Source organism: Rhinolophus hipposideros (genome assembly GCF_964194185.1).
Source record: "Rhinolophus hipposideros genome assembly, chromosome: 13".
NCBI classification, from domain to species: domain Eukaryota; kingdom Metazoa; phylum Chordata; class Mammalia; order Chiroptera; family Rhinolophidae; genus Rhinolophus; species Rhinolophus hipposideros.
Window position 1 is genome coordinate 48917225 of NC_138059.1, and position 24767 is coordinate 48941991.

General features: G+C 37.3%; 1 protein-coding gene across 1 annotated transcript; it reads left to right on the top strand.

The window, feature by feature from the left end:
* Positions 1-21823: 21823 nt before the first annotated feature.
* LOC308506636 (U3 small nucleolar RNA-associated protein 6 homolog) lies at positions 21824-23635 on the top strand (the record flags this gene model as incomplete). Its single annotated transcript, XM_081070361.1, is given in 3 exon segments — positions 21824-21973; positions 21977-23056; positions 23060-23635. Coding segments are annotated over 3 exon segments (1791 nt in total). The 5' UTR covers positions 21824-21838.
* Positions 23636-24767: the final 1132 nt, after the last annotated feature.

Here is a 24767-nt window from a genome sequence, read left to right on the forward strand (position 1 = left end):
TTTTATATCCAGTATTTTCCACCATTAAATTTCAAAAATGGCTTCTCATCTCTTTGAAAATATATTCAATGTCTCTGAATTACGTACGTTTTCTACTGTTTTACAGCTACTAAGAAGCAGAATTCAAGCCATTGCCTGTTTGTTTTTGTCTTCCTGTGGCTGAGAAGGCACTCTATTATGTATCCTAAAATGACAAAAAGATTGCATTGCAGCTTTCTGAGTTAGCTCAGTGATGCATGAAACTCAGGCTGACTTCTGCTGAGATGGATTCAAGAACTAAAGCTTAATAACCCTGGGAGTTGGAATCTCTCACCAGCAGCTAACTGAAATATACAAAAAATAATGACAAATTGGCTGTCTTGAATTGAACATAAAGGAGAACCCCTAAAATAACTGAGTGCCATGACTTTGGAAAAACACTTCTTATAGATTGCTTTTTTTAAATAACCTTAGACACAGGTCTTTTGTTGTTGTTGCTGTTCACTTAACATAAGTCACTGCTACTGAATGATAAGTTCTCCAGGAAAAGTAGCACACTGAAGTAGGTTGAATATATCACCTGGTTAAAAGTCTGTCGTGCGGGGGACCCTGCTCACTGTGCCATGTGTCGTGCAGGGTGGCCTGCGGGGTCTCAGCTCCCGCTCCCCATATAAGAACGCAGGACATGGTGAGGCCAAACAGGAACACCCACGGAGCCATAGGTAGGGGAGTCCAACCTGCCAGCGGCTGAGTTGGAGACACAGGAAGCAGGATCCACACTGTTCGCAACCCTCACTGCACCACTTGCAGGCTCACCCAACATCTTCTTGCTAACCACCATTTTTTCTGCTAGCAGAGCCACAGCAGTAATACTAGTGGCCAATGGCTTATGGGTTACAGCTGATGGCCAACTAGCCACAGCTGATGGCCATCTGATCACAGTTGATGGCCATTTACTACCCAAGCCAGCACCTTTCTATGTGAGGCCGAGAGCCTGGAAACTGCTTTTTGGGGCTTTGTCCCCACAAAGTCTTTCTTCTGAAATTCAAAGTGTTGTTTGGCACTTTTATGGGAGCAGTTTGCTATACTGCAGGAGCATGGACCTGAGAATCAGGAGTTTGGGTTTTCATCCAGGTTGTAACAGAAATTAAAACAAGAGCCACCTTTCAGTGAGTACTGGGTCAGCCCTTTCTCACATTTCACCACTGCCTTGTTAGATTTGTGTGCTACCTCTATGTTACATATGAGGTAAATAAATACAGCCCAAGTACAACCTATTTTCTCAAGTAGTGAATAGCCGAGTCAGATTTCAAATCCAGATTTGTCTCTTTCCAAAGTGTTTACTTACCAGATCTGTTACACTTCCTTAGATTGTGGACAAATTTCATTTTCTCTACAGATCTTATATTCCTGGACTGTGACAGTGTGAGTCAACAACTTAGTGGCCCTCCAAGAGTCCATGGAAAACTGAGAACAAGTTTTGTCTATTAATCACCTTCTATTCTACATGGTCTATCATTTGCTAAATATTCTCCTAACTTATTCAAGACACTTATCACATACTCTTGAAATTTACTTGCTCTTATAAACTCTAGTCCTTTCTCTATTAGAATACTGTTGTTCCCCTTCAATGGTCTAAAATACTTTCTAAATATCACTTATAAAGATTTTTAACTAATTATATTTCTTACAATTTTTCCAGTCATCTTTAGCATAACATTCAATAATCTGCATTGTTTTGGGAAAGTTACTAACAATTCTAAGCCTTTGGTCCTCCATAAAATAGGGTTAGATAATTAAACAGAAGAATGTGTGTAAATGATTAAGTACTGTAGTGAAAATAGCCTTGGTCAGGCTCCCGCCCCAACCAGCTGCTGGCCCTCACCCAGTGACCTGCCCATCCGAGACAATGGAATGCAGTACTAGCCCTGACCTGCCAGTCTGACACGATGAAACGCAGCGCAGGCGCACTCCATCTTAAAGGTATACTCTTATGTAAGCACCCGGGCTGTGCGCCATCTTTGTCTCTGTATGGTATAAAGGTCTGGCTGTTTCACAAGGGGTGCAGCTGAGACATGACAGGGCTGCTGGCTGTATCCAGCGATGGGGCTGATTGAACCCCATAAGCCTAAATAAAGTATGTCTACTTTGCCTTCAGCTCCATGCATCTTCTTCCAGCTCCCCGAGGCATACAAACCTTACCCCCGAGACTCAACCCACCCAGACAGCACTCAATAAGCATGCTTATTACTCAGATTATTGTTGACTTTGCTACTGATGTAATTATCTTTATCTCCCGTGAATGTCCTGCTTGTGTGACCCATTAGCTCCTCCATCTATCATGGCTATTTGCTCTCTTAAAAATGTCTATTTTCTCTGTGTTTCATCTGATGGAATCATCTTTGACCACTAGCCCTTCCTTTCCTACTCTCCAATAGAGTAGAAGTTTCCCCATTCCAGAAGCTACCCAATTCCCATCCAGAATCAATTAGACCCCTCCTGCCAGTCTTGGAATTACCAAACCATGTGCCTCTGTCTCTCCTACCTACATTAGTTTTTCAAACTGTTAAGACAGACTTATGTTTGTATTCTGTCTTGTCACTATGTATTATCTAGAATAGTGATATATATATATATATATATATATATATATATATATATATATATATATATATATCATATGATATATATATATATCAATGATCTAAGGGCTCAGAGTAGAATTCCAAGTGGGAATCCTAAAATGGGTCATAAAATGGATTAAAGTCAATGGAAAATGAAAGCACAAATAGCAGAGGCTTATCCTTGTAAATGAATCATTAAGATAGAGCAATTATAGTTGTGGTAGCTATGGTATTCAAATATGATTGTTTACTTGAAGCTCTAATTTAAAATAGAACTTACTTCCAAAGTTTTCATTTTGTTTCTAATTGCTTTTCCAATTTGTTCTGGTGATGAATTGGAGGAAAATATCTGGTAAGCATTTCTGGAGCCAAATAGTTGAATGACTTTCTATTACTTAGAGCCAGCCATACATCATACCGCATACCTCTTTGCTCATCAGCCAACAATCCCAATTATTCTTTTATGAAAACAAATGATCTGTGTAACATATTACATACATTTCTTAAATTTAGATAAATTGTTATTCTGTATGGTTTAAGCAAACAAAAAAAATGTATTCTTCCAGTATATTTTAAAAAAAAGGGACTTTAAACTATATTTTTGGAATGAGATAAAACTACTAGCTCCTGTATTAATAGACTTATGTGTAAAGGGTTAAAATAGAGAAATGAATAAATAGTAAATAACTAGTTTGAAGTTAATATTAATTCCCTAAATAAATGGTTTTTGTTTGGGAAATATTGGTCTAAAAATTAAAGTGTCATGTTGGTTGCGAATTTAAATAAATATATACTACTTCTCTACATAAAACCTTTACCCAAAATAAAATAATACTTGGAAAAATTATAACTTTTTTCAGAAAAAGCATTACTTTATCATTCCACAATAAGAGGAAATATGGATCCTACAGTTTCTTAATTCCTTAAATATTTGATGGCTGGATTAAAACTTTAAAGAAACTGGGTTTCAGCTAAGGTTAGTATTAGGAATGGGGCTTCCTTCATCAAAAAGGTGTTGAGTTCTTAGAAAACATGCTGAATGATAACATAGGCCTGGAGAATTAAATCACAGAACTCAGAGAGTCCATAGAGATTATTACCTCATAAAACCCCTAGTTTCACGTGAGGAAAATGAGGCAAAGAGAAGGCATACTGTTTATAGAACATTATCTAGGAAGGAGAACCTTGGATCTCCTCTTCGGCAAAATATATTATTCTTCAATCATTGGTTATGAGATAGTTCTTGCATTCCCGGGTATCTGTAAGGAGGCACAGGGTGGGTTTTCAAAAATATAACTGCTGCTCTTACTAAACTACAACCCCCCTGTACACCAAACACCTATCTCTGCCCATTTCAATGTGACATTCCAAGACCTCACTCTTTATATCACCTCTTCTAGGTTCTCCACATACCTAATTTTTTGGCATCTGCTAATCATGAATGCATAACTTTCCCTCATTTATAAACTCCTTTATTACAAATTTGGCAAGAAAATGTCAGGCTATATATTTAACTGCAGAATGGAGTAGTGCTTAAACTCAAATGAATTTCATACTTCTCTGTTTTACATTCTAATATACATCTCAAAATTCTATCATTTCTGCTTAAATGTTCAATTTGGCATTTTCAACTGTAGAATTATATTCTTGAGGGCCTTAATATAATCAGTCCTCAGACTTATTTTTAAAGATCACTGAAAAGGTTTAAAACATAGCACTTGCTTATCACATTGTGAGGGATTACTTCAGAATTTATTCAACAAATATTTTTGTGTATCCCCTGCTATGTAGGTACTATGTAGAATGCAATAATTTAAAACTGTAGAATATGATTATGATATTTAACAATTACCTCTGATTTTGCCTGAATTGTTTTGACTACTTAAAACCAAACTCTGTTCAATTTACTAACATTTGTTTCATACCTACAACATGCCTGATATTGTTCTAAGTTCTGGGTAAATGATGCATAAGACACAAAATTTTGAAGATGAGCCTATTAAACAATCTGGTTTGCATTCCAGTCAAGATGGTGCAGTATGTAAATGCTATTCTCTTATGACTGCAAAATTACAACTAAACTACAAAACAACCATCAGTGAGAATTGCCTAAAATCTTGCTGAAACGAAGCCCTACAATTAAGGACATGCAGAAGAAGCCACCTTGAGATGGGGGTGCAGAATTGTGGAACAAGCTGGTCCCACACATGTGACCATTAAAAATTGGGAGGGGTATCTTGGCTACAGAGGTCCCTGTGGAGAACTGAGGGGTCCCAGCCCCTCCCCAGCCTGGAGTTCCAGTGCCAAGAAGTCCTCATAATTTCTGGCTGTGAAAACAGCAAAGATTGTGACTGAGTGAGACAGTGGGGGCTGTAGTCACAGCCGCTCCTTTGAAAGGCACCATGCACAAACTTACTCACAGAAGGAATCACTGGCTCTGAGCTCCAGTGCTGGGGCAACAGCTGGAGAGGCAGCAGGAACTGAGAGGCTGGGGAACTGAGTTGTCTGGTTTCAGGAGACAGGAGCTGGAGGGGCAGCTTTCTCCTGGATGGAAGAGCTGGCAGAGGCCATTGTTTTTTTTATTGACACCTCCCCCTTCCCAGCAAGCAATGAAGGTGGCTGCCACATCTGAGTCTCCATTGGTAATACTGCTTTTTCACAACACCATGGTGATTTGAGACCCCTCCCCACCCCACTTTCAGGCACACTCAAGCTGTTTCTAGTGACTTCTTCATACAAATCGCCTGCATTGGCTCATGCTGCAGATTTTCTTGGGGTCTCTCAAAGGCTTACAGAACCCAGATTAACAGCATCTGTCTTGAATGTGCCCTGTACCTCTGGCTGAATAGCCCTCAGCCTGGAAGTAATGGAGGCTGGTCTTGGTTCTCAGTTTGGCCTCTCAAGGCACTTCCAAGCACAACATGGGTGGTGGCAACCTGCAGATTTCTCTGTGGCTTCTGTCGGGTGACCCTGGATTTCTTTGTGGTCCCTGCTGGGTGGCCCTGGGTAAATCACAGGCTGTGGCTGAACTTGACCTATAGTGGGCCCCCTCTTAGATGGTCCTGGGGCTGGCACAAAAGAGCTGGAGCAACTCCCAGCCACCTCCAAGGATGACACATCCAAGAGGTAGATTGGGCAGGTATCAGAGCCCTCCTGAGGCAGATTCAGCTCTGTGGGGTCTTCCCCTACACCACAACTCCTCCACTGTAGTCAAAGCTAGTCTTCACAATGAGTGAGCCCAAGGGTCAATCCCTCCCGTTGATGTGCAAATAGCAACCAAGGCTTAACTGCAAGAGGAAGACACACACAAGACACACAAGGGACACATCTGGAGTGCACAGCTCAAGTGACTGGGAAGATTGCACCACTGAGCACCACAGCACACCTACTACATAAGGCCACTCTACTAACACTGGGAGACATAGCCGTCCTACCTAATACATAGAAACAAACACAGGGAGGCAGTCAAAATGGGGAGACAGAGAAACATGCCACAAATAACAGAACAGAACAAAGCTCCAGAAAAAGAACTAAACAAAATGGAGACAAGCAATCTACCAGACTCAGAGTTCAAGACACTGGTTATAAGGATGCTCACTGATTTCAGGGAGAACACTAAAAAAGAGGTAGGAAAGATAAAAATGGAGCTAGAAAACATAATTAAGAACCAGTCAGAAATAAAAATACAAAAACAGAAATGAAGAATACATTGGGGGAATCAATAGTAGATTAGATGAAGCAGAGGATCAAATCAGGAATTTAGAAGATAGGGTAGCAGAAAACACCCAATCAGAACAACAAAAAGAAAAGAGAACCCAAAACATTGAGGAGAGTTTATGGGGCCTCTGGGACAACCTCAAGCATACCAACATTTGCATTATAGGGGTACCAGAAGAAGAAGAGAGAGAGCAAGGAAGTGAAAAACTTCTGAATAAATAATGACTGAAAACTTCCCTAACCTGGTGAGGGAAATAGATATATAAGCCCAGGAAGTGCAGAGAGTCCCTAACAAGATGAACCCAAAGAGACCCACAACAAGACACATCATAATTACAAAGCCAAAGTTTAAAGACAAAGACAGAATCTTAAAAGCAGCAACAGAAAAGCAGTTAGTTATCCACAAGGGAGCCCCCATAAGACTGTCAGCTGATTTCTCAATAGAAACTTTGCAGGCCAGAGGGATTGGTACAAAATATTCATTGTGATGAAAAGCAAGGATCTACAACCTAGACTACTCTTCCCAACAAAACTATCATTTGAAATCAAAGGACAGATAAAGAGCTTCTCAGACAAGAAAAAGTTAAAGCAGTTCATCAACTCCAAACCAAATTGCAAGGAATATTAGAGGTACTTCCCTAAGATGAGAAAAATAAATTAAAAATATAAATATTAAAATGGCAATAGCTACATATCTATCAACAATTACTTTCAATGTAAATGGATTAAATGCTCCAATCAAAAGATAGGGGAGCTGAATGGATAAGAATCACAACCCTTACATATGCTGCTTACAAGAGACTCACTTCAGATCAAGACACACAAAGACTTAATGTAAAGGGGTGGAAAAAGATATTTCATGAAAATGAAAACAAGCAAACAAAAAAGCTGGAGTAGCAATACTTATGCCAGACAAAATAGACTTTAAAGAAAAGACTATAACAAGAGACAAAGCAGGACCTAGTAATCCCACTTCCAGGTATTTATCCGAACAAACAGAAAATGCTACTTCGAAGGGACATGCTCATCCATGTATGTTCATTGCAGCATTATTTACATAAGCCAAAATATAAAGGCAACCTGGGTGTCCCTGGATGGATGAATGGACAAAGAGGTGGTACATATACACAATGGAATATTACTCATCAAAAAAAAGAAAGGAAAGAAATTTTGTCATTTGTGACAACATGGAGGAACCTAGAGGTTATTGTGCTGAGTGTAGTAAGTCGGAGAGCAGAAGACAAGTGCCATATTTTCACTTATAAATGGAATCTAAAGAACAAAATAAACAAACAAATGAAACAGAAAGAAACTTACAGATACAGAGAACATTTCAATGGTTGCCAGATGGGAGAGGGGTTGGGGGTACGTGAAAAGAGGAAGGAATTAACAAGTACAAATTCGTTGTTACACGGTAGTCATGCGGATGTAGGGTACAGCATAAGGAATATAGTCAATAATATTGTAATAACTATGTATGGTGCCAGAGAGGTATTAGATCTATCAGACCAATAGTCAGGAATCGGGTTGGGGGTAGGGTAAAAAAGGTGAAGGTATTAAGAAGTACAAATTGGTAGTTACAAAATAGTCATGGGGATGTAAATTAGAGGGGACATAATCAATAATATGGTAATAACTATGCATAGTGCCAGATAGTACTAGTTAGGGGGAATCTTTCTAAATAATATAAATGTCTAACCACTATGCTGTACACTTGAAACTAATATAAAATAATATCGCATGTCAACTCTAATAGAAAATTTTAACAAGGGGATAAGATTAATAATATTGTGATAGAGTGGTACAGTGCTGGCCTTATCATGGTGATCACTTCTTTAGCGTAGGAAATAAAATCAATAATGTGGTCATAGCACTGTATAGAGCAGGGGTGACCAAACTGCGGCCCGCTGGCCAACTGCGGCCCGCAATCCATTTTTTATTGGCCCGCAGCAAATTCCAAAAACGTATTTAGTTTACTTAAATAAACCAGGTGAGGCAATACGTACTTCATCTCGAGTGAGTGGCCCAGCTGTTTGTGTATTTTACCGCATATGGCCCTTGGTAAAAAATGTTGAAAAAAGTTTGGACACCCCTGGTATAGAGCTAGTTGGGTACTGTTGAATAACTATGATCTACACCTGAAACTAACACAATATTGTATGTTAACTGTATTTTAATTAAAAAAAAACAAAACATTAGAAAAAGAAGCGATCTCTCCAATAACTCTAGTACCCACCAGACCCTACACGTAGTTTTTACAATATCATTGACTGTATTTCCCACACTGTACTTCACATCCCTATGACTGTTTTTTTTTTTTTGTAACTACCAGTTAGCACTTCTTAATGCATACACCTTTCTCAACCATCCCCCAACCCTTCTCCCATCTAGCAACATCAGTTTTTTTCTCTGTATCTGAGTCTATTTCTGTTTTGTTTGTTCATTTATTCTGTCCCTTAGGTTCTATATACTAGTGAGATCATATGGTATTTTTCTTTCTCAGCCTGACTTATTTAACTTAGCACAATATCCTCTAGGTTTATCCATGTTGTCATAAATGGTAAGATTTCATTCTTTTTTGTGGCAGAGTAATATTACACTGTATACATGTACCATGATTTCTTTATCCAATCATCTATTGCTGAGCATTTCAGTTGTAAATAGCACTGCAGTAAACATAAGGGTGCAATATTTTTTTCAAATTAGTGCTTTGAATAACTTTGGATAAATACCAAGAAGTGGAACTCCTGGGTCATAAGGTAGTTGTAGTTTTAATTTTGGGGGGAGCCTCCATATTGCTTTCCATAGCGGCTGCACCAATTTATAATTCCACCAACAGTGCACAAGAGTTCCCTTTCTTCCACATCCTTGCCAACACTTGCTGTTTCTTGATTTATTGATGATGGACATTCTGACAGGTGTGAGGTGAGATCTCATTGTGGTTTTAATTTGCTAATGATTAGTGAGGTTGAGCATCTTTTCATATGTCTATTGGCCATCTGCATATGTCCTCTTTGGATTAATATCTATTCAGCTCCTCTGCCCGTTTTTTAATTGGGTTTCTTTCTTTCTTTCTTTTTTTTTTTTTTGGTGTGGATTTGTATGAGTATTTTATAAATTTTGAAAATTAACCCCTTATCAGATGTATCATTGGCAAATATCTTCACCCATTCGGTAGTATGTCTTTTTGTTTTGTTGATGGTTTCCTTTGCTGGGCAAAAACTTTTTAGTTTGTTGTAGTCCCATTTGTTTATTTTTTCTTTTGTTTTCCTTGCCTGAGGAGAAATATCAGTAAAATATTACTAAGGGTAACGTTTGAAAGTTTACTTCCTATATTTTCTTCAAGGAGTTTAATGGTTTCAGATCTTTCCTTTAAGTCTATAATCTATTTTGAGCTTATTCTGTAAGCTCCTTCTTACTTATGGAGTAAGAAGGTGGTTCAGGTTTATTATTTATTTATTTATTTATTTATTTATTTATTTATTTATTTATTTATTCATTCATTCATTCATTCATTCATTGATTTAATTATTTAGTTATTTTTGCAGGTATCTTTCCAATTTTCCCAACCATTTATCTCATAAACTGTATTTATCCCAGTGTATATTCTTACTTCCTTTGTCATAGATTAAATGACTGTATAAGGATGGATTTATTTCTGGGCTCTCTATTTGTCCCATTGATCGATGTGTCTGTTTTTATGCCAATGCCATGCTGTTTTGATTGTTATGACCATGTAGTATAGTTTAACGTCAGGAAGCATGACACCTCTAGTTTTGTTCTTTCTTAGGATTGCCATGGCTATTCATGGTCTTTTATAAATTTCAGACTCCATATAAATTTCATTTCTGTAAAAAATGCCATTGATATATTGATAGGAATAGCATTGAACCTACTTATTGCCTTGTGCAGTATGGACATTTTAACTATATTAATTCCTCCTATCCATAAGCGTGGTATATGTTTCCATTTATTTGTATCCTCTTTTCTTTTCAATGTCTTATAATTTTCTGAGTATAGGTGATTTTACTTCCTTTGTTAAATATATTCCTAGGTATTTTTTGGTATAATTGTCATGGGGTTGTTTTCTTAATTTCTCTTTCTGATAATTCATTATTGGTGTATAAATGCAACCAATTTCTGAATAATTTTGTATCCTGTGATTTTACCAAATTCATTTATTAGTTCTAATAGTTTTTTGATGAAATCTTTGGGGTTCTCTCTATATATAGTGTCATGTTATCTGAAAATAATGACAGTTTTACTTCTTTCTTTCCAATTTGGATGCATTCTTTTCTTTTTCTTGTCTGACTGCTGTGGCAAAGAATTTCCAGTACTAAGTTGAATAAAAGTGGTAAAAGTGGGCATCCTTGTCTTGTTCCTGATCTTAAGGGGAATGAGTATGACATTAGCTATAGGCTTGTCATATATGGCCTTTGTTATGTTGAGATATGTTCCCTTTTTTCCTACTTTACTGAGAGTTTTTATCATAAATGGATCCTGGATTTTGTCAAATGCTTTTTTTGCATATATTGATATGACCATATGATTTTCATTTTTCATTTTGTTTATGTGGTGTGTCATCCTAATTGACTTTTGGATATTGAATCAACCTTACATACCAGGAATTAAACCCACTTGATGGGTGTGTATGATCTTTTTAATGTATTGCTGTACTTGGTTTGCTAATAGTTTATTGAGAATTTTTGCATCTATGTACATTAGGTATATAGGACTGTAGTTTTCTTTTCTTTTTTTTGTAATGTCTTTTTCTGGTTTTGAAATCTGGTTAATGGTGGCCTCATACAATGAGCTTGAGAGATTGCCTTCCTCTTGAAATTTTTGGAATAATGCTTTCAGAAGGACAGATTTTAATTCTTTTTTAAATGTTTGGTAAAATTCACCTGTGAAGCCATCTGCTCCGGGAATTTTTTTGTTGTTGTTGGGAGCTTATTGATTAATGATTCAATTTCATTAGTAGTAATTGTTCAGTTCATATTTCCTGTTTCTTCTCGATTCAGCCTTACAAGATTGTATGCTTCTAGAAATTTATCCATTTCTTCCAGATTGTCCAATATGTTAGAGTATACATTCTTGTAGTATTTTATTAATTATTTTTCTATTTCTCTGGTGTCCATTGCCATGCCTTCTTTTTTGTTTCTTATTTTACTTTTTTGAGTCCTCTCTTTTTTTTTCTTGATCAAAAAGTCTATCGATTCTGTTTCTTTTCAAAAAACCAGCTCATGATTTCATTGATCGTTCATATTGGTTTTTTTTAGCCTCTATTTCATTTATTTCCACTCTGATCTTTATATTTCCTTCCTGTGCTCACATTGAACTTTGTTTACTCTTCTTTTTCCAGTTCCCTTAGATGTAAAATTAGACTGTTTATTTGAGATTTTTCTTGTTTTTTGAGCTTGGCTTGCATTGCTATATTGAATTTCCCTCTTAGGACTTCTTTTTCTGTCCCACAGATTTGGGGTTGTTGTGTATTCATTTTCATTTGTCTCAAGATGTCTTCTGATTTCTTCCTTGATCATGTTGCTCTATTAATTATTTACCAGTGTGTTATGTAGCCTTCATGTGTTTGTGTATTTTTATGTGTGTTTTTTTCCTTGTAATTGATTTCTAGTTTCATTCCATTGTGGTCAGAAAAGATGCTTGATATGATTTTAATATTCTTAAATTTATTGAGACCCACATGAGAATTGATCAATAATTAATGAAAAAATGGTTAAATTAAATTTTTGCTTTGTATGAAATATCAAAATAATCTACAGATAAAAAGTTAAACCTAACTAAAAATTGAAAAATAATAATATGAGGAAATTTCTAAAGTTTCAAAGGATAAGCTTAAAGAAATGGAATATGTGACAAATTATTACATCAAGACATATTTATAACTTTGAAAAATGTGCTACCTCACAAAAAAATTATATAAGCCAAATGGCAAACAATCTAAGGAATTATTATAACAAAGCAGAAAGGTTAATATTCTTAACAGTTTGTCTTTTACAAATCAATAAAAACAATCAAAACCCCTGTGGATACATGGGTAAAGGCCAGTAAATAGACATTTCACAGTAAAATAAATATAAATGACTATTAGATTTAAGAAACTTGGTGATCCTCATTAATAATCTAAGAAACACAAATATAATTTTTGTCTTGTGATAAAATATGATATATGGCAAAAGTTTAAGTAATAATAATGATATTAAATATTCAACAGTAGCAAGAATGTAGCAAAACCAAACACTCTACTCAGCTAGTGAGAAATTTGTTAACTTCCTCTTTAAAACAATTTGTCATTATCTTTTGGGGATTTTAACATGTCACACAGTTTGGTGCAATAATTCCATTTTTTAAACTGTATTCTGAAAAATGACAAAAATGTTTATGATATAATGCTTTTTAAAAGTATATCTATAGCCATGATCCCAACTCTATTATGTATATGTATAACTACGAGTAAATCTAATAGGCAATATGCCAATATGTTACTAGAACTATCTCTGGTGTGTGAAACTTAATTTTCCTTTATTTTCCAAGTTTTCTATATGAGCATGTAGATAATTTTATAATTGGAACATTACAAGAGGCCTATTGAACGGAATTAGCAAAATCATATGACTGATTTAATTTGATCCAACAGAGTTTTACTGAGCTCTTTCTATTTGCCATGCCAGGTATAATCGCTAGAGATTAAAGTTCTTGTGTTCATGGAACTCATTGTCCAATAAAGGCATAGACATGTTTTTAAAATAGTCTCTGTAGTAAGGTAGGATAAGTGTCATAATGAGTATGGAGATAGCATAGCAATAAAGCGAAAGACACCTATGGAAATAAAAGAAAATATATACCTCAGTCACAGAAGTTATAAGTAATAAGCAAACCATGGTATGTCTGCCAAATACAGCCTAAATAACTTCACATTCAAACCCTCAGCCTACTTTCAGAATAAAAGATTAGAAAGCTGTTAAAGTGTTATTACTTTTAAAATAGTACTAATATTAACATTTTATTATCTACATAGTTCCAATGATCTCGATGATACTCTTTTTTGTTCAATAAAACAGGAAAGTTAGGTTATAAGAAAAGCATTTCCTTTGGAATGATAAAACTTGAACACTAAACATTTTTTTTCCTAATATTTCTTCAGAAATCTTGCTACACAACTGCTATAGTTCAATATTTCCACAGATAGTACAAATGCACCAGGGAAGAGAAGGGGAACTGATGGTTAAAGGGGTACAGAAATAGATGGGAGTCAAGAATATGTAGGCCTTATAATCAAAAAAAGGAATTCTAACTTTATCTTTCAGTATTTAGAATTTATTTAAGAGCGTTAAGCAAGAAAATAATCTAAGTAACATGATCATAACATCAGAAAGAGCGTTCTGTTGACTCTTTAGTGAATTCATGGGAAAAACAAACAGAAATATACTGCAAAGCAGAAAATGAGGTTAAAGTAATGTGTTGACAGTTTATGCAGCCATTCTCCAGGTAAAATAATAAAGTTGTAAAAACAATCTAGTGACCATTTGGGTTGAGCCTAGTTGGAGGAAGAGGGTGGAATCTTTGATGACTCTGAGTTCTCTGCCACAAGTTACAGCAGTAACAACACCATTAAATGGTAAAATATATGTTTTATTTGATTAACGATTACACCAAAACTTCTAATGTTTTACAGTCCCTGTCAAACGATAGCATAATACCACAAATATGTTTATACATGTCACTGCTGGGTATAATAGAAATCAAGCAATAGCCAATCTTAAGACAGAAAATCAGCCCAGGGTGAACAGATTTCTTTTGGAAAAAAGAAGTGAAGACGTATTTTCCCTAAGAATTATCTAATTACAAAAGCTTAGTTTATTCTTACTTGCAAAAAGCCAGGGAGGGTTGCATCTCCAGAATGATATTTTTATCCTGAAGCAGAAATCCTTTTAACCCATGAAAGTTCAGAAATTTGTCTTACAAAGAGATAAACTATTTTTGTAAGTCAGGAGGTTAAGAAAGATCACACTGTGTCAGCTACAGCGGTCTCCCTAGTCACACTGTTAAAAAAAATCAGGCTTTGAGACACTCCTGACTGGGAATTACCTAACAAAAAAAGTTATGCACTGTCACACTCCATGAGCTGTCTGTATTTGGGCTCATCTTCTCAAATAGCAGCATACCATTTTATACATCACACGGAGCCCAGCCACAAGACAAGGATAGAAGCTGTGCTGGGCTTACATTGGTATCTAATGAAGAGCAAAAGCCACATTTTCTGCAGCAGGAGTCTAATCCTCCCTGGAAACACTGAAGCAACTGTTCTCAGGTTCTTGACTTGTTTCAGCTGTTTGTAAGAGCTCCAACTTGTGGGCCATCTCAGACTGCCAGATTTTTTTCATTTTATTTTAGGCAGAAATTTAAACATAAATTTACTGAAGAACTTTATATATGTATGACCTACTTTCTGTAACTTCTCTATTGGTTAAATCAGTGCAGGCTAATCTTTTTTATCCTTGTTTAATCTGTTAATTTATCTTATTTGAGAAAGTGACTGGTTCTTTCATCATCATGTGTACCAGCAGGTCTTAGATGTCCTACCTAAAGTAGTGATATTTTAAGGGGCTGTTATCTGATGTATTTTTGTTTTAATAAGGTAACTGCTTCTGTATTTTTCTACCACAGTGAGTCCTAATGCTGGAGGAAGAAAACATAGAACATAGATGAACATGAAGAGTGAACTGTCTAGAAAGTTATCTACTAGCACCTTCATTCTGCCAATTAAAGAAAATAAACAACATAGAAAGCAGAGTTGTTCTATGAAATTAAGATTTATTTTCCCATTCTTAGAAGAACAATGTTCCACTGAGGTACTCTGGGAACAATCACTAATAGAGCATAGATTTAGGTTTTTAAATCTCTGATAGATATAGGCATCCACCAAAGTTCCACCACCACAGAGATGCCTCCTTTTCTTTCATAGGCTGGACTTTTAATTTCCTACCAACAACTAGTGGGTAAATTCTAATAAAAATGTCTATCAGACTCTGAGGTAATAGAGAAACAATAGAGAAAGCCATGTCCTCCTAACCTCTCTGATAATGAAACTCAGCTCTTATTTACTTTTTTTCTTCTGTAAAGACCAAACCAACACAACTTCATTTGGATTATCTACAGCTTGTTGGGCTAATCTCATATGTGAAAAAGAATTGTCTTTCTAAGACAAGTACCATATGATCTCACTTATATGCGGAATCTAAAGAAAAGAATATGTGAATGAACTAATCAGAGACAGTTTTGAGGACACAAAGAAAAAACCGAGAGTTGTTAGATGGGCGGGGGTGGGGGAGGTTGGGGATAAACGGAAAGGTGAAGGGATTAGGAAGCAGCTGGTAACCACAAGAGGGCCTCAGCGTTTTCTGAAAATTAATTTGGGGGACTTATTCAATAATGTTGTAAAGATTTTGTTGGATATCCGATGGACATGCGTCCTATTTGGGAGACCACCTCAGAGATAATGTGGATGCCTGATCATGGCATTGTACACCAGAAGCTAAACATTAATGAATGCCAACTATAATTTTTTATATATAATGTGATGGCTCGGTGTGAGGTCGGAGGGATAATGGATGGGGGGAGAAGGGTTCACAGTGTGAGGGATATAAATGATGAACGTCTAAGTATTACCTTGTCTTGTACACCTGAAACTAATAAAAAAAAAATAAAAAAGAAAGAAAAAGTATTGTCTTTCTAAAGAAAATAGCTATTCAATTAGGATTAAATATTTTAAAAGTTAGCTTGACTTAAGGAAGTTAATTTAAAATGAGGAAAAAATCTTAAATGTAAAATAAAGTGTAAAGTTGAGCATAACTGTCTAAGGGAAGTCATCAAAAGTCATAAAAACAGAGGTATAAATAATTATTGGTATTACTGAACAATGCCAAGATAATCTTTCTTTCTCCCTCCACTCACATCCTCATCATAGGCCAAAAGAAAGATAAGGCATGTGTGTGATTGTTTACATCCATAAATGTAGCTTTAAATGGCATATTTCAAGTCCCCATGGTCCTACCTACTCCAAACAAGTCTCTTACTAACTCAAGTCTCTCTTGATCTTATAACCTAAATTTAGACTTGTTTACAGGTAAAATCAAAATAGCCATAAGCAGCCAAGGCCAAAAGAGACTCAGGCTATTGCAAGCAGAGGCAAAAGCCTTCTTGGATACGGTTTCCAATATAGCCATCCCAGTCTTGAAACCTCCTCTTTTCCCAGGCCAGTCTCTAGGAACTGTTAATTAAGCAAGAAAACTATATACTGAGGTGGCTCTAATGCCTTGGAGGCCTGAATAAGCAAACCAAAACCTATGCCTATAAATGCCTTAAGGTTGAGAAATAGAAATCTAAGAACTACCTATTACAATCAGCCTACTACACTTTTCCAAATGAAGCAAATGCTTAAACTATTCCAAATCAAATAATTTCCTTGCTTTGCTTCCATATCTGCTCTATAAAAGCCTTTCCCTGAGCTCCTGTTCGAGAAGCACTCCTAACCACTTCCAGTTTGACACTGACTGATTGGATTTGATTTTGCTCAAATAAACTCTTTGAAAATGTAAGATGGCAGAGTAGATAAATGCTGTCCCTGACTCCTTCTGTGAACTCATTAAAAGTACAACGAAATTATACAACAAACAACCTGGAGAACAATCTGAAGACTAGCTGAATAGAAGTTTTAAAGTTAAGAATATAAAGAAGCCACATCAAGACTTACAGGAGGGGCAGTGACATGGAACAGGCCATCCCCAATCCTGTGTGTGGCAGTTAAGAATTGGGAGGAAGCACGGGACCCCAGCTCCACACTAGGCTACACAACCTGGAATACTGGTGCTGGGAAGAGGAATCTCCAGAACATCTGGCTGTGAAAAACAGTGAGAATTCCAACCATCCCAGTGGGATGGAAGGCTGTGGGAAATCCAGATGTCCTCTTAAAGTGCCTATGTGTAACCTCATTCACTTTCAGACACTCACCTTGGTCTCTGGCAGAGAAACAGTGACTCCAGTTGTCGGAGACATATGGAGAGAGATTGACTTTTGTGGCTTTGGGGCAAAGACTGGAGGGACATTCGCCATATTCCCTGTAAGGGGCCCTCTCCTGTGTAGCCATCAAGCAAGCGCCATCTTTCCCATGTTGACCCCTTCCGCCCAGGGCCAAATCTGAATTTGAATTGGTCTGGTGAGCTCTGCTGCTCCACCTTGCTGACTCCCACCCTACCTAACTCCCCCAACACTGTACATACTTTCTCTGTGAGCAGCCATTCCTGCCTGCACTGCACTTTTTCTTGGAAAACTATCAGGGTCCCCAGGCTCCAGGCTAGTGGCAACTTGGCTTGATGTGCTCTGAGACTTGCTGAGTACCTCCAGGCTCAGCACTGACACCAAACCAGAACCTACATTAACCTTGTGAACACAGCTCTTCCCACTTCAGTGACTCCAGAGACTATGTCTCACCCAACTTGCATACCCCACAAAGCTTTATCAGTGCCTGAACCTTAAGGGAGCCAACAGGCAACAGCAGGCTTGGCTTTTAGCAGAAATACTGCAGGCCTGGAACTGATGGAAACCCTCCTTGCTTCACAACATGGCCCCTCATACATGTCTACAGGTTTAGCACATGCATTGAATAATCACAGATCATATTATAGCTCCTACCAGGTAGTCCTTGGTCAGTCACAGGCAGTGGGTGACCTGGGCCTGCACCAGAGCCACTCCCAAGAGGCCCCAGGACCAACATACATGGATGTTGACTTCAGACCATAGCAGAGCACCAGCAAATTAGCCTTAGAGGTATACCCAAAATGTAATCTCAACAGGCACCAGAGCCCTCTGGGGATAATCCCACTCAGTGAAGTAATCCTTGGCACAGCAAGCTGCACACTGTGGTGATGGCCAAACCTCACAGTCAGCCTGAGGGTCAATCCTACTCACTGACTTACCAATAGTAATCAAAGCTCAACTATAACAGGAGGGCATGCACAACCCACACAAGAGACTCTCCTGGAACACCCCCACAGGTGACCAGAGAGACTGTACAAGTGGGACCCACAGAGCACCTACTACATAAGTCTACCCAATCAAGACTGGGAGATGTAGCAGATCACCTAATACATAGAAACAAACACAGACAGGCAGCTAAAATGAGGAAACAAAGAAATGTTCTTTTCATCCCAAATGAAAGAACAGAAGAAAATTCCAGAAAAAGAACTAAACAAAATGGATGCAAGCAACCTACCAGATACAGACTTCAAAATACTGGTTATAAGGATGCTCAAGGAACTTCATAATAATTTCAACAAGGAGATAGCAAGCAGAAAAAAGGACATAGAAACCTTTTTTTTTTTTTTAAAGTCAGGGGGCAGCTGATGGCTCAGTTGGTTTGAGCACAAGTTCTCAACAACAAGGTTGCCAGTCAATTCCCACATGGGATGGTGGGCAGCGACCCTGCAAGTAATGATTGAAAAAAGCAACTGGACTTGGAGCTGAGCTGTGCACTCCACAACTAGATTGAAGGATAATGACTTGGAGCTGACAGGCCCTGGAGAAACACACTGTTCCCCAATATTCTCCAACAAAATAAAATAAAGAATTTCTTAAGAAGAAAAAAGTCAGAAGTGAAGAATACAGTAACTGAAACTAAGATGTCACTAGAAGGAATCACTAGCTGACTAGATGAAACAGGATCAAATCAGCAATTTGGAAGACAAGGTACATAAAACACCCAATCAGAACAGCAAAAAGAAAAATTAATTTTAAACAATAAGGATAGTTTAAGAGACCTCTGGGATGACATCAAATGTCACACTTGCATCGTAGGGGTACCAGAAGGAGAAGAGAGAAAGAAAAGGATTGATAACCTATTTGAAGAGTTAATGACTGAAAACTTTCCTAACCTGGTGAAGAAAATAGACATATAAGCCCAAGAAGTGCAGAGTCCCAAACAAGAGAACCAAAACAGGCCCACACCAACACACATTATAATTAAAATGGCATAGGTCAATGACAAAGAGAGAATCCTAAAAGCAGAAAGAGAAACAATAACTTAAAAGGGAGCTCCCATAAGATTATTAGCTGATTTCTCAACAGAAATTTTGGAGGCCAGAAGGGATTGGCATGAATATTCAAAATGATGAAAAGCAAGAACCTACAACCAAGATTTTTCTACCCAGCAATGCTATCATTTAAAATCAAAAGACAGATAAAGAGCTTCCCAGAAAAGAAGAAGATGAAGGAACTCATCACTATCAAACTAGTATTACGTGGAATGTTACAGGGACTTCTTTAAGATTACATAAAGAAAGAAAGAAAGAAAAATATGAACAATAAAATGCACTAGCTACAGATCTATCAACAATTACTTTCAGTGTAAATAGATTAAGTCTCCAATAAAAAAAAAAGGACTAGATGGATAAGAAAACAAAACCCTTACATATGCTGCCTACAAGAGACTCACTTCAAATTGAAAGACACACACAGACTGAAAGTAAAGGGATGGAAAAAAGATATTTCATGAAAACGAAAAAAAAAAAAAAAAAAAAAAAGCTGGAATAGCCATACTTATACCAGACAAAATAAACTTTTAAACAAAGCCTATAACAAGAGACAAAGAACAACCCAGTAATTCCAATTCTGGGTATTTATTTGAAGAAACCCAAAATGCTACTTTGAGGGAATGTGTGCATCTATATGTTCATTGCAGCGTTGTTTACAATGGCCAAGACGGGGAGGCAGCCTAGGTATTTGTTGATGGATGAATGAGTAAAGAGGAGGTGGTACATATATACAACAGAATATTGGTCAGCCAAGGAAGGGAATGGGTTTGCCTCTGTCTGACATAGTCCACTCAGCACAATACCCTCCAGGTCCACCAGTCCTACCACACTGTACTGGTGGACCTGGAGGGTATTGTGCTGAGTGGACTAAGTCAGACAGAGAAAGACAGATGCAGTGTGACTCCGCTTATATACAGAATCTAAAGAACAAAATAAACAAATAAAAGAGAAACTCATAGATACAGAAAATATTTTGATGGTTGCCAGATGGGAGGGGTTCTGGGGGATGGGTGAAAAAAGTGAAGGGAATAAGAAGTACGAATTGGTAGTTACAAAATAGTCATGGGGACATAAAGTGAAGTATAGGGAATATAGTCAATAATATGGTAATTACTAGGTGTTACCTAGTGCCAGATGGGTACTAGACTAGTCAGCAGGATAATTTCTTAAATTACATAAATGTCTAACCACTAAAAAAAAAAAAAAAGATCAGTTGACAATTTCTTATAAATTTAAGCCTACACTTACTAAAAGACCTAGCCTAGATATTCCACATCTAGATATTCACACACAAAAAATGTAAATATATATTCACACAGACTTCTGTATGAATGTGCATAGCAGTTTTATTCCCAATATCCAAAAACTGGAGTAATCCAAATGTCCATTGACTTATGAACAGATAAACATTGTGGCATAGTGATAAATGGGATTGTCTAATCATTGATAAAATGGTACAAACTAATGATTCTTTCACCTACATCCTTGAATATCAAAAACATAACTTACGTAGAAAACTATCTAGACACAAAAGATTACAGACTGTATAATTCCATTAGCATAAAATTTTAGAAAATGCAAAAGAGTGGAGAAAGGAAAGGTAATAATCAGTGATTGCCAGAGACCAGGTGGTAGGATAAGGGCATTGACTGTAAAACAGGTACCAGGAAATGATGAACATATTCTACACCATCATAGTGGTGGTGGCTACATGACTTTTTACATTTGTCAAAATTCAGTGAGTTACATACTTTAATTACACCTCAAGAAAGCTAACAAAAATAATTCTCTTTATTTATGAATCTTAGAATTCTAGTTTATATATATAATTGTCAAACTGAATCTCAGATGTAAAAAGACAGAGGATATTTGAAATCACATTGCCAGATGTTTAGACTCTGCTATAAATTCAAAAAACTATTTTAAAGATTGCTAATTAGAAACATTTCAGGTCATTATGAAGTTTAAAAATATGATTCAGAACTTCATTTCATAAGTAGAAGTATTCTAATTTTTTAAATGTATTAACGCTGTTTGAGATATTACACAAATAAGAGTGACAGAAAAAGGAACTATTTTTTTAATGCCTCAGTTTATCTTTTAACAAAACTTGCAAGGAATGAGAGATCCTAAAAGCAGGGTCTAAAGAATTTTTATTGTTCAATTCTTTCTGTCAACACATGTGATAAGTTATAGAACTAAAAGAAGTTAACTGATGTGCATAAAACAATATTCAGTGCCAATTAGTTCTGCTAATTATCATTTGTTCTCAAATGTCTCTTTCCAAAAACACAAAAAGAAAGGCAGAGCAAAACAAATGTTAGAGGTCTTGGGAATAGATGGCGGTGGGTCCTTTCGGCGCGTGTTGGCTGTTAAGAGGCTCTCTGGGTTGGGTTCTGCAGTTTTGACCTCATGGCGGAGATAATTCAGGAACGCATAGAAGATCGACTTCCTGAATTGGAACAGCTGGAGCGCATTGGACTGTTCAGTCATGCGGAAATTAAGGCTATCATTAAGAAGGCCTCGGATCTAGAATACAGAATACAGTGAAGAGCTCTTTGTAAGGAAGACTTTATCAATTATGTTCAATATGAAATTAATCTTTTGGAGCTGATCCAGAGAAGAAGAACTCACATTGGGTATTCATTTAAGAAGGATGAGATTGAGAATTCTGTTGTACACAGAGTACAAAATGTATTCCGACGTGCTTCAGCAAAGTGGAAAGATGATGTTCAACTTTGGCTATCCTATGTTGTCTTTTGTAAGAAATGGGCTACCAAAGCTCAACTTAGCAAGGCATTCTCTGCCATGTTGGCCATTCATTCAAACAAGCCAGCTTTGTGGATTATGGCTGCCAAATGGGAAATGGAAGATCGCTTGTCTTCAGAAAGTGCAAGACAACTATTTCTTCGAGCTCTGCACTTTTATCCACAATGCCTGAAACTTTATCAAGAATACTTCAGGATTGAGCTGATGCATGCTGAGAAATTGAGGAAGGAAAGGCAAGAATTTGAAAAAGCCAAAATGGATGTTGGACACCTTGATTATCCGGAAGAAATCCTTACAGGCAAATTGGCACGGATCATCTACAAAAAATCTGTAAGCATAATTAAAGGTGCAGAGTTTCATGTGTCACTGCTTTTAATTGGACAGCTATTCGACTTTGCGAAAGATCTGCAAAGAGAAATTTATGAAGACCTGCAAGCTCTGCACACAGATGACCCTCTCACTTGGGATTATGTGGCACGGAGAGAATTAGAGATCCAAGCGCAGCCAGGAGAAGAGCAGCCGGCCACGAAACATGCCAAAGCGGTGGAGATGGGCCAGAAGGAGGAGCAGCGCTGTGCTGCATATGAAGAGGCAGTAAAGACTCTCCCTACAGAGGCCATGTGGAAGTGTTACATCAACTTTTGCTTGGAAAGGTTTAGTAAGAAGACAAATAGCCCATCCCTCAGAGCGAAGAGGCTGGAAAGAACCATGATTGCATTCAGGAAGGCACATGAGCTCAAGCTTCTACCAGAATGCCAATACAAGCAGTGGATTGAGTTGTTGCTGCACCATGACTTCTTGAAGGAAGCTCTGCAGGTGGCGGTAGCCGGCACTGAATTGTTTAGAGACTCCGTAATGATGTAGCAGATGCAGCTGCAGGTGCTGATAGACTCAAAGAGCCCTGACGTAGCCAGATTTTTTCAAGAAGCCTTTGTGGACCTGAAGCCCCAGGTTTCTCTGCCATTGTGGATTTCTTGGGCAGAGTGGAGTGAAGGTGCCAAAAGGCAAGAAGGCACTGAAGCCATCTATAAGAAAGCTATCTTAGCTGTCATTTGTGCCGACCCAGTCACCCTGAAGGATAAGTACCTGGATTGGGCCTATCAAAATGGTGGCTATAAAAAGGCCAGAGCTGTGTTTAAAAGTTTACAGGAAAGCCGTTCATTTTCAGTTGACTTTTTCAGGAAAATAATCCAGTTTGAAAAGGAGCAAGAATCCTGCAAGATGGAAAACTTAAGAGAATATTATGAGAGGGCTTTGAGGGAGTTTGGATCTACAGATTCTGATCTTTGGATGGATTATATCAAAGAAGAATTGAACCACCCCCTTGGTAGACCTGAGAACTGCAGACAAATCTGCTGGCGAGCCATGAAAATGTTGCAGGGAGAGTCAGCAGAGGTGTTTCTAGCTAAACATGCTATGCATCAAGCCAGCCATTTGTAAAAAGAGGAAGAATGAGCCACCTTTGTGAAATAGTATTGTAAGCCTTCTGGGTGGATTGGTGTTAGGAGTTCATCTACAATTTGCTTTGAGATGGCAGACAATATGGCTGTCTGATTTTGAGACATGGTTTAATTTTGTTAATGCGTTATTCTTTAATTCCAGAAGAGCATTGCTGTTTAGTGGCCAGTGGCTGTTGTTGGGGCTGGATCTACTATAGATCCTGAATGTTGTCCAAAATAATGTGGAAATCATACAACTGAAGTTTCTTTTATTACCCCAGGGTTAAGGATGAATATCTCTAGACCTAGGGTCCAGTTAAAATGAAGGAGAAAGTACAGTTCTGTTAGTTTATTCTTCCCTTACTATAAAAGTATGCATGGTATGCATTTGTTGTAGAAAATATGGTGGGAGTAGAATAAGGAAAAAATAAATAAAAGCATCCTGTAATATCACCTGGAGTTAAACTCAGTAATTTGATTTCCTTTATCAAAATTGGATTTATCCTGTTAGATCATTTACTCATTCATTCATTGAGTGCCCATCATAAGCAGGAAGGAAGGGAAGCTTTTTTGGATGGAAGTAGGGGTTAGAGAAACTGAGCTGAATGTCCCGAAAGCTGGTTGAAGGAGCAGAGAAGGATGCTGGGTATTGGGGAAAAAGTTGTTCTTTAAGAAGATCAAGATGTTATACAGATGTATTCTATCTCTGGGACTGATCTGCAAAGTAGTGTTTATAATGGGCAGGACTGCCAACAAAAGAAGGGCAGGGATAGGGAGCATATTAGAGAAAGGCTTCTGAGCCCATGATGGAGGATGGCTTGAAGCACAGAAGGGCATTCTGGGAGTAGGGGAGGAAGTTGTTTGAATTTTATATTCTTTAACATAATGTTATGATGTTACAGAGAGAAGCATTCAGTACAGTTTATTGATGTTTTGCTTAATATTAGGTTGGTGCAAAAGTAATTGCGGTTTTTGCAATTTTTTTTTTTCCAACTTTTTAAACTGCAATTACTTTTGCACCAACCTAATATTGTGTTATTTTTTCATGTCATTAAAAAGCCTTAAACACATTTAATGAATTTATAACATTTCCAGTAAAATTCATAACATTCTGTGGTTGGACCTTGTTATTT